This window comes from Scylla paramamosain, chromosome 34 (genome assembly GCF_035594125.1).
Source record: "Scylla paramamosain isolate STU-SP2022 chromosome 34, ASM3559412v1, whole genome shotgun sequence".
Lineage (NCBI taxonomy): Eukaryota > Metazoa > Arthropoda > Malacostraca > Decapoda > Portunidae > Scylla > Scylla paramamosain.
In genome coordinates, this window is record NC_087184.1 from 1 (window position 1) to 13,305 (window position 13,305).

Here is a 13,305-nt window from a genome sequence, read left to right on the forward strand (position 1 = left end):
GGAATACCTCATATCTCCCATAAAAAAAAAAGTTTGTGGTCTTTTGACTTGAAGTTTTGGATTAAGTTTTTAATGATTATCCTTATTTTGTTTCCAAGGAGCAAGGAAACATGGACCTTCTCTGTGTCTTTACTGAAACATTACTGGTCCAAGGTTTTGGTGGGCCTGTTCCATGTAGCTGCCTTGTGCTGCCCAACATGTTGTACGTCATACATTTTAGATAAACTACTGTTATTTTCCAGGTCACAGTGTTTTCTCTACACCACACTCTATGTGCAGGGCTCATGTTGATCTCTTTGGAGGTCAACCTTTGGGGATATTTAAGAAAAGGGAAGAAGATACCCATGGACCTGCTGCTCCAATATCAGTGTTGCCCACATGGGAGAGATTGTACCTACATGAGCTGGAGCAGAGTATGCAGCATCCTCCTAGTAATGCCTTTGTGGAGATGATACAGTGGACTTAGCAAGGCAAGCTGTGGACCTTCCCCATTGATAATGAAGCAGGTATAGTTATCTCAACACTAACTACCTTAAGTAAAGTATATAGTTATACAAATTATTCAAGAAAATGCTCTTTTAATTAGTGTGTCATTTGGCAGTTTTCTGTTGTTGTATTTTTTTGTTCATATTAACAACCAAACATAAATAATTTCTCAATGCCTTCTCCTTCCATCTCAGCAGGTTTGGTGGAGGAAATGAAAGTGGGATTCCATGAGCATGTCTTCCTTGAGAGACACTTGGAAGGATGGTGCCCAAAACGTGGCCCCATCAGACACTTCATGGAGCTGGTTTGCACTGGACTCTCAAAGAATCCTCATCTAACTGTGGAGCGAAAAGAAGCACATATTGAATGGTACAAGAACTACTTCAACCAAAAAGAGAATTTGCTTAAAGAGTTGGGAGCTATAGAGGTTTCTATAATTACAATTGGACAATGCTGAGTATTTCAAGGCAAGTTGCCATTCATGTTTCTCTTTGTAGAATTTTATTATTGTAAATTTCAGGTTTTATGCACAATGGATGCATGCAGTATTTGCTGGTGGATTAGATACACCTCCACATCACACCCATATTTTATAAGGAGATTTTGAAAAAGAGAAAATTTATTGTGTTTTGAGAGGGGGAGGGGGGAATTCATCATCTGACACAAATGATTGCTTTGCCACAACAGAACCAAGTCTTTGATAAATAGTGTTCAGCGGACTACTTCTGAACACAGATCACCCCATATCCCCTTAACCATATTTCACTACCTCTTCTGTGTTCTGTATTAGATGCAGGGTATTTTTTATTTATTTTTTTCCCATCTAATCCACTAGAAAATACAGCAGATGCCTGAAGACCTTGTAAATAATCAGAATATTTGATATATTGTTGTTTTCATTTCCCTACCATTCCTTGTCCTTTTCTTTCTTTAATCACCTTTTATAGGCCTTTGCAGCACATAGAGGATGACTCTTAATAAAAACAGAGTAAAACAATTAATTAACAAGATTGCCTATAACAAGATAAAGAAATTAAGTTAAACCCAAGTAATACTTACTCCCAATAATAGACAAATTCTTGGTTTGGGCTAGTAGTGTCGGAAATAGATTGATAGAGATATGCAGGGATGAAAGGAGAGACAATTGACACATGGTCCTCACACTAAGCTGGTAATTATTATATGCTGTTGACACATTGATTGGTCGCTGACTGGTAACAGAACAAGTTCTGAGCTCTTTCTGTAGGGGAACGGCTGGCTGGGTGACCAGCAGATGACTGTAGGTGAATAGGTGAATGACACACACACACAAACACACACACACACACACACACACACACACACACACACACACACATCAAAGGCATATTTTTTGGGCCAGGTACTTACCTTGACTATGAAACTGTCATCAGTAAAACAAATCACATTGTTTCCACCTATTGAAACTAAGCACAGGTTTATATCTTCATAGGAGTTCAGAATCAGTCTTGGTGAAATTTAAGGATGGCTTTGTTATTGGATGTTATTGGATGTTAAGGATGGCTTTGTTATATATATATATATATATATATATATATATATATATATATATATATATATATATATATATATATATATATATATATATATATATATATATATATATATATATATATATATATATATATATATATATATATATATATATATATATATATATATATATATATATATATATAAGGCAGATGAGTGTAGATGAACAGCTCAGTGTGACATGTCATTAACATTCTTGTAGTTATGCATGTTTGATACTGATCAAATAATTTTTTTGAATTGTTTCCTCATAAATATGCTGCCTCTTACAAGATACAGCATCTTGAAAGGCGTGGATAGAAGAGTTAGGTAGCCTGATGGTAAGAGAGAGAACAAGGTTTGTGAAAGGGAATATTAATTAAATTAGATAAAAAAATTTTGAAATTTTGCTGAATGCAAAGAGATGATAAGTGGAGGTGGCTGTGGCAAGGTGCTTCAGCAAGTAAACATGAGGAAAGAAGAGAAAGTGATGAAAACTATTCTTAGTTTTCAAGAACTGGAAAACAGTGAAAATGGATGGAACTAGTGTTGAGGCATTAGACTATGAAAGAAAAATTATTATTGAATGGATGTTTAAGATGTGGAATATCAAATTACCATGAAAGATATTATTATCATTATTACTATTATTACCATTATTATCATTATTATTATTATTATTATTATTATTATTATTATTATTATTATTATTATTATTACTGGTAGAAATAGTAGTAGTAGTAGTGGTAGTAGTAATACTAGCAACAGTAGTAGTGTTATCTTTGTTGTAGTTACTATCATTATTAACATTCTCTCTCTCTCTCTCTCTCTCTCTCTCTCTCTCTCTCTCTCTCTCTCTCTCTCTCTCTCTCTCTCTCTGGACCCAACATCAGTTTCTCCTTTTCCTCTTTGTGCTTACCACGTCTACCTCTCTCCCCCACAGCCTCCTCAGACAGCGGAGATCTTGCGTGAAAGTTGCTTAAGTGTTGGGGTTGTAAGAGTGAAGTGGTGGTGGTGCTGGTGGTGGTAGTGATAATGAGAGTAGTTACGGTGAGGGGATAGCAGTAGTGACAGTGGTTGCAGTGATGACGTAAAAGTATTCACATCAGCCATCTATGTTCATTAACAAGAAAGGAGATAGAAAGATGGAGAGATACTCGTTGTTTTCAAATAGACCACTAGTACATCAGTGGAATGTGCTGGGAGATACAAGTAATGGTGTGCACAGCCCATTCATATAAATCTAAAGAAAAACTAATAATCTGATGATAAAAGATGGGCTACTACGAACACATTGGCGTCACAATGCAAATAGATAAATACATTCACTGTACATAGTACTGCTATGTTCAATGTAAAAGTAACAGCAGCAACAGGCGTGGTAGTAGTAGTCGCGGAAATGCATGGCTGTCATGGAATAGGTTGGGATAATTATCAGTCATATGTTGATATAAAAGTCAATGATTTACCCAGATTTCATCTGATGAAATATTGCAAAGTCATTGCTAAAGGTAAAGCAACACATGCAAGGAGTAACGATGTGTTGCACCACGTACTCCAAGGAAACCATCGAAAATAATTTACAGAATCTTGCATCATTTTATCAGGTTTACTTGAACTAAATACTGAAAAGTCACACGTAATAATACACCTTTAATGCCAATAAGAGAGAGAGAGAGAGAGAGAGAGAGAGAGAGAGAGAGAGAGAGAGAGAGAGAGAGATTCTCTTTCACTACTATTCCCACAACCACCACCGTCACCTCTTCCTCCTCCTGATTTCCACATTCATGACAGCAACTGTTCTCGTGATTTTATTTAGTCACATTTTTCTTTCCTTCGCACACTCACTTTCAAAACCGCGTCATATTCCACTTTCCCAAATTGAGACTCCTCGCCTGCCCACCTGCCTCGGTGACTGATGCGGGAAACGTGCAATTTACTTAATCCAAACCAATCCAAACCAGCTTGTTTTTGGCCTAGTGACTCCAACTTCCTAGAATTTGCTATATTTTTGTTCCCCGTGTGTGTGTGTGTGTGTGTGTGTGTGTGTGTGTATTTATCTATCTATCTGATGTATCTATCTATCAGTTTAGTTCCTTCGTAGTAAGAAGTCTTCAGGTTACATTTTTTGCCCACATACAACACCCAGGAATATGGATGGCTGTGGCTTTTGTGCGAGGTGGATATATTCATACTTGGAAGGTTACGTCCCAGACAACCGAAGGTGCGAACAAGATTACATAATGCGTATTGAAGTCTCAAGTTTTACATTCGCTGATGTCTAGGTTTGTCGTTCGCCTTGTAGTAGTACATAATTTTATATTCTCCTCGTGTTTACAGCATTCACCTCAGTTCAGCTCAGTCCAGCCCTTGCTTACTCATGTTTTTGTTCATTATTACCACCTTTCGCTTTTTCAAATTCGCACTGCTTTTTCCGTCTCAAGTACATGAAATAAGAAAGAAACAATGAAAGAAGAAAAAGAAGAAAAATAGCCCCACTGTCCGCCGGCCATCTCATTACCTACTAGAAAGGAGTTGCTTGAATAAAATTATTATGACATTAATGGTTACCGCAGAAAACAGTTGGTGAGGAAAGCAGCTAGCCCGGCATGATGTGAATAACTAAGTAAACATATATATATATATATATATATATATATATATATATATATATATATATATATATATATATAGAGAGAGAGAGAGAGAGAGAGAGAGAGAGAGAGAGAGAGAGAGAGAGAGAGAGAGAGAGAGAGAGAGAGAGAGAGAGAGAGAGAGAGAGAGAGAGAGAGAGAGCAGTGATATCTTGCAAATAGTGATATCTTGCAAATTCTTATAGGAAACCGACGTATTTTAGTTTATGAATTTGACAAAGCGTAGCTCAGAGTGTATAAAATGTCCTCACTGATAGCTCGTAGCTATTCTCGTAGTGATTATCATCTTTTCGTTATGTAGAAAGTGTTTTGTATCTGTTTTGTGTTTAGAAAGTTGGAAGGGCGGAGTAAGAGCTAAAATGTATGAAGCAAAGACTTTTAGTGCTGCGAATGATACTTGTCAACACCTTATTACATTTCTGATTATTATTCTCGTCAAGGGGAGAAACATAGGGGGTGGGGGAGTCGAGGAGGAGGAAGATCTATAAGGATAGTGTTAAGAATTGCGGGGAGGAGTCTAGAGGGAGCACCTGGAGTTCTAAAGGAGCTAAAGAAGCCTGATGGTCTACCTGGTCGCTGGCGGCAGTCAGTCGTGTGCCAGCCGTGACTGGAAGTGGAGTGCGTGTTTACTGGTGCGTTCTTCTCTCTCTCTCTCTCTCTCTCTCTCTCTCTTGTGTTATATAATAGTGCATTTCCATAATTTTACGTATATTTGATTTTGTTTATGATGCAAATTAACTTCGGTATTCTAAGCTCTTGCCACTTGTCAGCTTGTGGCAGTTTCCTTCATTCTGTGTCTGTGTGTCATTGCATGGTGACGCTTCGCATGGTGACTTTCCAGTAGTCAATGTCATTGAAGTTGTTGTTTCCGCTTCCTCCTGAGTGCAGCTGTGTTTCTGTGTTTTCAAGTCGGGCACTGTTTGGCGAGCCTTCCACCTCCCCCGTCTTCGTTGTTGGCGCTTCCACTCAGGTAACCTGTAGTGTCACTTTGATCTTTGCTTTTGTTCTCAGTTGTATTTGCAAATTCGTCTGAGTTCTTTTGAAGTAACTTGTTAATTTACAGCACTGGGTTTTCGAGATGAGTTTAAAGATTAGTGTCAAGTACATTTAAAAAGGAAAATAAGTGTAAGAATTATAACTTTACCACACATAATGTTAACCACCAGAAATAAACACTAAACCTAGTAACTTAAAAAAAAAAAAAGTGGCTCAAACGCAAAGGATTATTGGATATGAAAGAAAAAAAAAATTAGTGTACGCCCTAGAAAAAAAAGTTATATGAAGACGAATAATATTGTGCGTTTGTTTCAGGATAGGAAGAAGTTTAAGCATGCGGAATTAGTCATGTAGAAAGTAACTTGAGTTAGTGCAGCGTGCTCCTATAGCTGAGATCCCAAAGTTAATGCTTGCGTTGATAGTATGCCTGCTCTTGGTGAACGTGAATCTGATCTGGTCATGGTATCATTATGACAGCGGTACTCAATGTCATCCTTGTGTGAACGTCTAGTCCAGACTTTTCTAACATACAAATCACCACAACACATTGCAAAAATGTATTATCTTCTGCTTAACGAATCGAAAACTGCTCTTAGTATGACACCTTGATGACTCTCTCTCTCTCTCTCTCTCTCTCTCTCTCTCTCTCTCTCTCTCTCTCTCTCTCTCTCTCTCTCTCTCCATGAGGTATCGTTGACTTGATCAAGATGAAATTTTCGCTATTCCTTGAATATCTGGGGCAGTAGTACAATAACCTCAGGTTGTCTCCTGTCTTTTCAAGACGTGTGGATAGATTCACCAGAACGTCTTTCTTATTTACTGAACTTGTACAAACATAGAATTCCCCTGACAAAATGTACTTAATTATACTTCGGTGACACTATATACATACATATATATATATATATATATATATATATATATATATATATATATATATATATATATATATATATATATATATATATATATATATATATATATATATATATATATATATATATATATATATATATATATATATATATAGTCACCGAACTGTAATTAACTACATTTTGTCACGGGAATATATATATATATATATATATATATATATATATATATATATATATATATATATATATATATATATATATATATATATATATATATATATATATATATATATATATATATATATATATATATATATATATATATATATATATATATATATATAAAGCAATGAACTATCCACATGTTCTTAGAATCCAAGCCTGGTAATATCTTTCGACGTGTGAAAAAAAAAAAAATAAATAAAATAGCATTAAAAGTTTTAGCTGAGATGCATTTTGAAGAAAAGGTGTATATTTTGTTTGGTACCAGTTATGCATATAAGATATTGAATAAATAAATAATTATTACTGATCATAATTCGAATTAATAGAGGTAGACCCCCACCTACGGGCTGGTGCTCGCTTTGTGTATTATATGTATATTCATGTATATTTTGTGCTATATGTATATATTTAAAAATGTACTATAATGCTCAATAAAGCTTTAATAATAATAAGTAGAGCTTTAATAATAATAAGTGATGCGAGCAGCAGCATCCATGTCACAACCAGCGTCACGCGCTTCATGAGTCATCCTATGACGTGCGACACTACCATCTGCGGGCTACTTTTGCCTGGTGAGGCCGACGTTCACTTTACTGTCCGCCTTACTATCAACCTTCCCCTTCATTATCACTGATTATTATTGCTAATATATCTCAACCAATGCAAGACAACTCTAATTTCCAGTTCAGTTTTGCTAGTTCAATCACACTCGTAGAAGCTTATGCTTTAGTGAATGTGTTCATTTGTGATGAGATAGGGTTGAGAGCTTGAATATATATATATATATATATATATATATATATATATATATATATATATATATATATATATATATATATATATATATATATATATATATATATATATATATATATATATATATATATATATATATATATAGACTTCCAAGTTTAGATTACAGTATGAGATCCAGAACAATCATAAGTAGAGTGCAGTAATACCAAGGCAGCTTGCCACCTTGACGGGAACAAGGGAAGACTCGTGTAGCGAACCTTTTCCTCCTTAGCGTCGTCCGCCTGCTGCTGTTTCCTACCAGCTGCTCTCATCCTCTTGCTTTCTCGCCATGACCCCATTGACCCTCCCTCGGGCCTCCTCCCCATCAGGAACTAACATTTGAAGAGAGATTACGAGTATTTATCCCCTCCTAACCTATCATTTTTAGTCAGCAGTCAGTCAGTCAGTCAGTCAGTCAGTCAAATAGCCATTCAGTGAATGCGTGAGTTTGTGGATATTAATTCATTCCCTTAGCAAGTATTTTTCATTCATTCATTCAGTCAGACAGACAATAAACCATCACTCACTCGCTCACTCAAACACCCAGTCACTCAATTTTCCTGCTCATCTGTGTTCTCTTCTGTTTTTCACCACATTTCATCTCTTCCCTCCTCCCTCATACCCTCTTACCCTCTCACCACCCCCTCATGCCCTCAGGTACTGTGCGAGAGGGTGGAGGGGAGCCTGAATACAGAAGAGGTACTCACTGGTCTCAGGATAAACTCCCCCACAGGCATCCCAGAGTGTGGAGCTGATGCCCTTCGGTCCACCCTATGCTCCACCAGCTTCAAGAGTCAGTGTGGCATAGATAGATGAACATGTATGACTGTGGTGCTTTGAGTCTTGTGTGGAGTTACTGGGTTGGTGTATGGATGAATAAATGGAGTAGAGATAAGATTTTGGTGAGTGCTTTTGTAAGTGCTTCTCGTCTCCGTCAAGGGCTAAGGTGCTGCGTGTTGAGTGAGTGTGTGGTGAAAATTGTGTGTTTTGGTTTTGGTATATTTAGGAGATAAGATTTTAATTAGTGGTTTTGTAAGGTTCGGTAGGAGTGCTTCTCATCTCCATCAAGGGCTGACGTGTTGCGTGCTGAGTGAGTGTTTAAATATATTTGTAGGAGATGATATTTTAGTGGTTCTCTTCCCCAACAAGGGTTAACACATTGAAAGATTGTTGTGGGTGAGAGTAACAGTGAAAGTTGTGTGCCTTGTCTTGGTACATGTAAGAGATAAGCTTATAATAAGTGTATTTGTAAGGTTAAGACAGTAGTGTTTCTCTTCCCCAACAAAGGTTAAGGTGTTGAAAGAGTGTTGTGAGTGTGAGGTGAGTGTGAAAGCTGTGTGCCTTGCCTTGCTATGCGTTTGTATATTTCTCATAGCACTTCCCTGCCAGACCACTTGTGTGTGTGTGTGTGTGTGTGTGTGTGTTATATATAAAATGTAAATAAATAACTACATTTCTCGACTGATGGGAGAAACACATTTTTAAAAGGCTCTATTCAAAGTAGCACAGGTTTTTAAGGATGTTTTTATGGTTTTAGTGACAAATTAACAACATTCCTACATTACTGTCAGGAGAAACACTCACAAAAACCTCTGCTAATCATCTTTGTGGCCTTAGAAATCAATCGTGTGAGAGAGAGAGAGAGAGAGAGAGAGAGAGAGAGAGAGAGAGAGAGAGAGAGAGCTAAACCAATTCAACTTGATATGAGAGAAAATCTAATTATCTTCCATTCCCACAGAACCGTCACCCCAAACAATGAGTGGTGGAGGGTGCGTTCTGCGTTGACAGCCAGCATGAGCGGTGACAGGAGGTGTGTGAGGCACATGACAGCTTTAGTGACAAGTTCATGCAGGCAGTGGTGCAATATTATTCCCTCAACACTCTCATTCACTTTGAGGGCTTGGAAACCACAGTGCCTTCAGATTTGTGGAGAAGTGTGTGTGTGTGTGTGTGTGTGTGTTTTTGATAGTTATATTAGTTGTTTAAATCATGCTGGGCTAATATCTATCCCTCTATCAATGTGCGTGTGTGTGTGTGTGTGTGTGTGTGTGTGTGTGTGTGTGTGTGTGTGTGTGTGTGTGTGTTTACCTATTGCACGAGACAGGGGAAGAGGGAAGAGGAGGAGAGAAGAGAGGTGCTTGGGAGATGAAAATGTATGTGTGTATGTATGTATGAATATTTTCCCTATCATACACAAAAACACCCTTGAAATCCTATATATAATTTACCATAGAACACACTTACTCTCTCCCACGTGCCCACTCCCTCTCTCCCACCCTCTCACCTCCCACACACCTGTATACCCCGTCCTGCAGCCTCAAGGCACTCACCCCTTCTTTTCCAGCCATGGGTGCCTTGCCTCCTCGCACCACCACCACAAGCACCGCCACTACTGCCATCACCTACAAGGGGGAGACTGTGATGTGGCTGCAGGTGGATAGGTGAGGCATTGTTCTGGTGTTGGTGTGTGGTGTTGCATTACCTTGAAGTCCACAGGCCTTCCACAGCCTTCCCACTGGTCTGCTTGTCCTGTCCTCCTCCACACAGCATCCACAGGCCTTCCACAGCCTTCTCACTGGTCTCCTTGTCCTGTCCTCCTCCACACAGCATCCACAGGGCTTCCACAGCCTTCCCACTGGTCTGCTTGTCCTGTCCTCCTCCACACAGCATCCACAGGCCTTCCACAGCCTTCCCACTGGTCTGCTTGTCCTGTCCTCCTCCACACAGCATCCACAGGCCTTCCACAGCCTTCCCACTGGTCTGCTTGTCCTGTCCTCCTCCACACACCATCCACAGGCCTAACCTAACCAACCTAACCTAACCTAACCTAACTTAACCTAACTTAACCTAACCTAACCTTACACCCACAGGTTCGGAGGCCTCCAGAGAGCTGCCCAGAGTGAAGCTTGTGGTATAGAGGGACAGCTGCTGATTATCAAGCTTATGGAGTGACTGGAAGAAAGTGGGAGGAGCCTGGAGGGAGTGGTGGAGGTACAGTACTTGGAGAAAATCCCTCCACCATGATGACTGGGTGTCTGCTGTACAGACCACTGACCAATGGTGAGAGAGGGAGAGAGACTGGCTAATGGTGGATGAGAGAGAGAGAGAGAGAGAGAGAGAGAGAGAGAGAGTCTTGATAAATAATATTGGGCACAGGCTTCACCACTGGGTCGACTGTGAGGGCTGCGTTCTTCTGCTAGGGAAGTATTGGCTGGTTGGTGGCCGCGGCTGTTCACACACTCACTCTTGCTGTGGCTGGCATGCTGTTCTGTCCTCTCTTGTTGCAGGAATTGCTGTCTGAGGTGTGTGTGTGTGTGTGTGTGTGTGTAGAAGCCACCATCATCAACCACAGCAGGTGATAATGATGGTTCCTGCTTTCATCCTCATCGGGGCTAGCCAGACCAACTTGGGGCTGTACTCTGGGGTGACGCTGTATGCCTCAGGTGTATCTGGAGGGCTGAGATAGTGAGAAGGTAACAATTAAAAAGGACTAGTGTACACTTAAACCATTACAAACACTATATAATGCTGGTATACACACACAAACACTGGTATACACATAGAGACATATACAAACACTTGCTATGGTTTGTATACTCTTAGAAACACACATAAACTCTTAATAAGTCTGGTATACACACAAACTTGTATACAAACACTAGTATATATTTAGAGACACATCCAAATCTTTGCTAAGTCTGATATAAACACACAAACTCATAAGAGATGCTGGTATATGCTCGGAAATCTATACACATTAGGTAAGACTATTATACACAAATCTATACATATATTAGGAATTTATTGAATGATTGAGATGATTAGTACTCTCTCTCTCTCTCTCTCTCTCTCTCTCTCTCTCTCTCTCTCTCTCTCTCTCTCTCTCTCTCTCTCTCTCTCTCTCTCTCTTTCTCTTTCTCTTTCTCTTTCTCTTTCTCTCATATCCTTTGTCTATCTCAAATTTTCTCTTTTAATCTCTCCCTCTCTGTCTGTCTGTCTCTCTGTCTGTCTGTCTGTCTGTCCCACACTTCAATACACCCTTCCTGTCTTCATACACCTTAGTACACCCTTCCTGTCTGTCCCTGGACCTTAATACACCCTGTATCACCCTTGCATCTCATTAAACTATCCCTATTTGTCCATCTCAATAAACCCTGTCTAATTTCCCTGTCCGGCTGTTTGTCTCATCTTATTACACCCTGTCTCTCCCTGCTTCTTGTTGCACCCTTCCTTTCCCCTACACCTCAATACTCCCTTCCCACCCTGTGTCATGTGTATATATTTAAGTATTTATATTCATTTGTGGCATTCTTCATGTGTTTGGGTCAGTTTTGGGTGTGTTTGGGTGTGTTTTGGGGTGTTTTGTGGTGTTTTGGTCAGTTTTGGGTGTGTTTTGGGGTGTTTTGGGGTGTTTTGGGTGTGTTTTGGTCAGTTTTGGGTGTGTTTGGGTGTATTGGGGTGTTTTGGTCTGTTTTGGGTGTGTTTTGGGGTGTTTTGGGTGTGTTTGGGTATGTTTTGGTGTGTTTTGGGGTGTTTTGGGTGTGTTTGGGTGTGTTTTGGGGTGTTTTGGTCTGTTTTGGGTGTGTTTTGGGGTGTTTTGGGTGTGTTTGGGTGTGTTTTGGTGTGTTTTGGGGTGTTTTGGTCAGTTTTGGGTGTGTTTGGGTGTGTTTTGGGGTGTTTTGGTCAGTTTTGGGTGTGTTTGGGTGTGTTTTTGGGTGTTTTGGTCAGTTTTGTGGTGTTTTGGGTGTGTTTTGGGGTGTTTTTTGTCAGTTTTGAGTGTGTTTTGGGGTGTTTTGGTCAGTTTTGGATGTGTTTGGGTGTGTTTTGGGGTATTTTAAGTGTTTTTTTTGGGTATTTTAAAGGAGTTTGGGTGTGTTTTGGGTGGCTAGGGGTGTGCTGTGGGTGGATAAGGCTGTTTCTGGGTGTTTAAGTGGGTGTGCATGCGTTTTGGATGTGTTTTGGGGTGTAGAGAGATAGACGTGATGTGTGCAAGGTGCCTCAGTCCCTGGATGGGTGTAGCAGTACGTGGTGGTGCTGTCTGGGTTTCGTGGTGTGGAGTGCATGGAAAGGAACAGATAATTTAGGGCAGTTTATCATATTTAATTATTTTGTTTATTAATTTATTTACTATTATCATTATTTTTTATTGTTTTTAAAGGGGGGTTAATTTTTACGTTCATCTTTTGTGTTCGGGAGTGGTTAGTGCTATTGACAAAAAAGGGAGATCGTTTTATTTTTTAGTGTGGAAATTGTCGCATTTTATCAGGTGTTGATTGGTGTTGAGAGTCGCAGGTCCCGTCCCGCCCTCTGTCATAAAATAAACAATAAAGGGTTGATTTTCGCTGATAGTTTATTTCCTTTAACGTAAATATGTAATGATATAGTTTTGTCTGTGTCTTCTGATGGTATGGCACTTTTGGCTAATATTTAACTAATTATATTCATGTCATTATATGAATAACTAATAAATAACTAATAACAATTCACTATCCTGCATGTACTGTCAAGTCTATCGAAACATCAGGACGTCAATTGAGAGTCATGGATTTCAAGAGATTCCGATTTATTGCTGCTTCCTTCTCAATTTTAATAGTTCAGAAAATTTACCGAAATTGTGCTTCCTGGCAGTTGAATTAAGGTTGAGAGAGAGAGAGAGAGAGAGAGAGAGAGAGAGAGAGAGAGAGAGAGAGAGAGAGAGAGATCAAATTAAATATACATAAATT

At 39.0% G+C, this 13,305-nt stretch overlaps 1 protein-coding gene and 2 long non-coding RNA genes across 8 annotated transcripts; 2 read left to right on the top strand and 1 right to left on the bottom strand.

Annotated features, from left to right (window-relative positions):
• The first annotated feature begins 12 nt into the window (after positions 1 to 12).
• Positions 13 to 1,371, top strand: LOC135089982 (uncharacterized). The gene is made up of 2 exons (XR_010261703.1): positions 13 to 506; positions 684 to 1,371. It is a non-coding gene; the product is annotated as an uncharacterized LOC135089982 (long non-coding RNA).
• LOC135089983 (uncharacterized) lies at positions 559 to 5,402 on the bottom strand. 2 transcript variants are annotated; one of them, XR_010261705.1, is made up of 3 exons: positions 2,957 to 3,144; positions 1,546 to 1,744; positions 559 to 824 (listed from the first exon to the last, which is right to left on the bottom strand). It is a non-coding gene; the product is annotated as an uncharacterized LOC135089983 (long non-coding RNA). The 2 variants fall into 2 exon arrangements; XR_010261704.1 differs by lacking the exons at positions 1,546 to 1,744; positions 2,957 to 3,144 and adding an exon at positions 5,261 to 5,402.
• On the top strand, positions 5,210 to 12,923 carry LOC135089981 (uncharacterized). 5 transcript variants are annotated; one of them, XR_010261700.1, is made up of 6 exons: positions 5,210 to 5,323; positions 5,580 to 5,661; positions 8,240 to 8,375; positions 9,321 to 9,392; positions 9,927 to 10,023; positions 10,453 to 12,923. XR_010261700.1 is itself a non-coding variant. In XM_063986170.1 (4 exons), the coding sequence occupies exons 1-3, from the start codon at positions 5,539 to 5,541 to the stop codon at positions 9,365 to 9,367; spliced, it is 306 nt and encodes a 101-aa protein (XP_063842240.1). In that variant the 5' UTR covers positions 5,391 to 5,538; the 3' UTR covers positions 9,368 to 9,392; positions 10,453 to 12,923. The 5 variants fall into 5 exon arrangements, 1 of the variants encoding a protein (XP_063842240.1); XR_010261702.1 differs by lacking the exon at positions 5,580 to 5,661 and having other exon boundaries at positions 5,290 to 5,323; XR_010261699.1 differs by lacking the exon at positions 5,210 to 5,323 and having other exon boundaries at positions 5,402 to 5,661.
• Positions 12,924 to 13,305: the final 382 nt, after the last annotated feature.

What these genes read in the sequence shown, in the direction of transcription:
- LOC135089981 (XM_063986170.1), top strand. Translation starts at nt 5,539, where the DNA reads ATGTCATTGAAGTTGTTGTTTCCGCTTCCTCCTGAGTGCAGCTGTGTT. An exon ending in TTGTTGGCGCTTCCACTCAG is followed by an intron (nt 5,662 to 8,239) that starts GTAACCTGTAGT and finishes TCATGCCCTCAG; the next exon opens with GTACTGTGCGAGAGGGTGGA. An exon ending in ATGCTCCACCAGCTTCAAGA is followed by an intron (nt 8,376 to 9,320) that starts GTCAGTGTGGCA and finishes CCATTCCCACAG; the next exon opens with AACCGTCACCCCAAACAATG.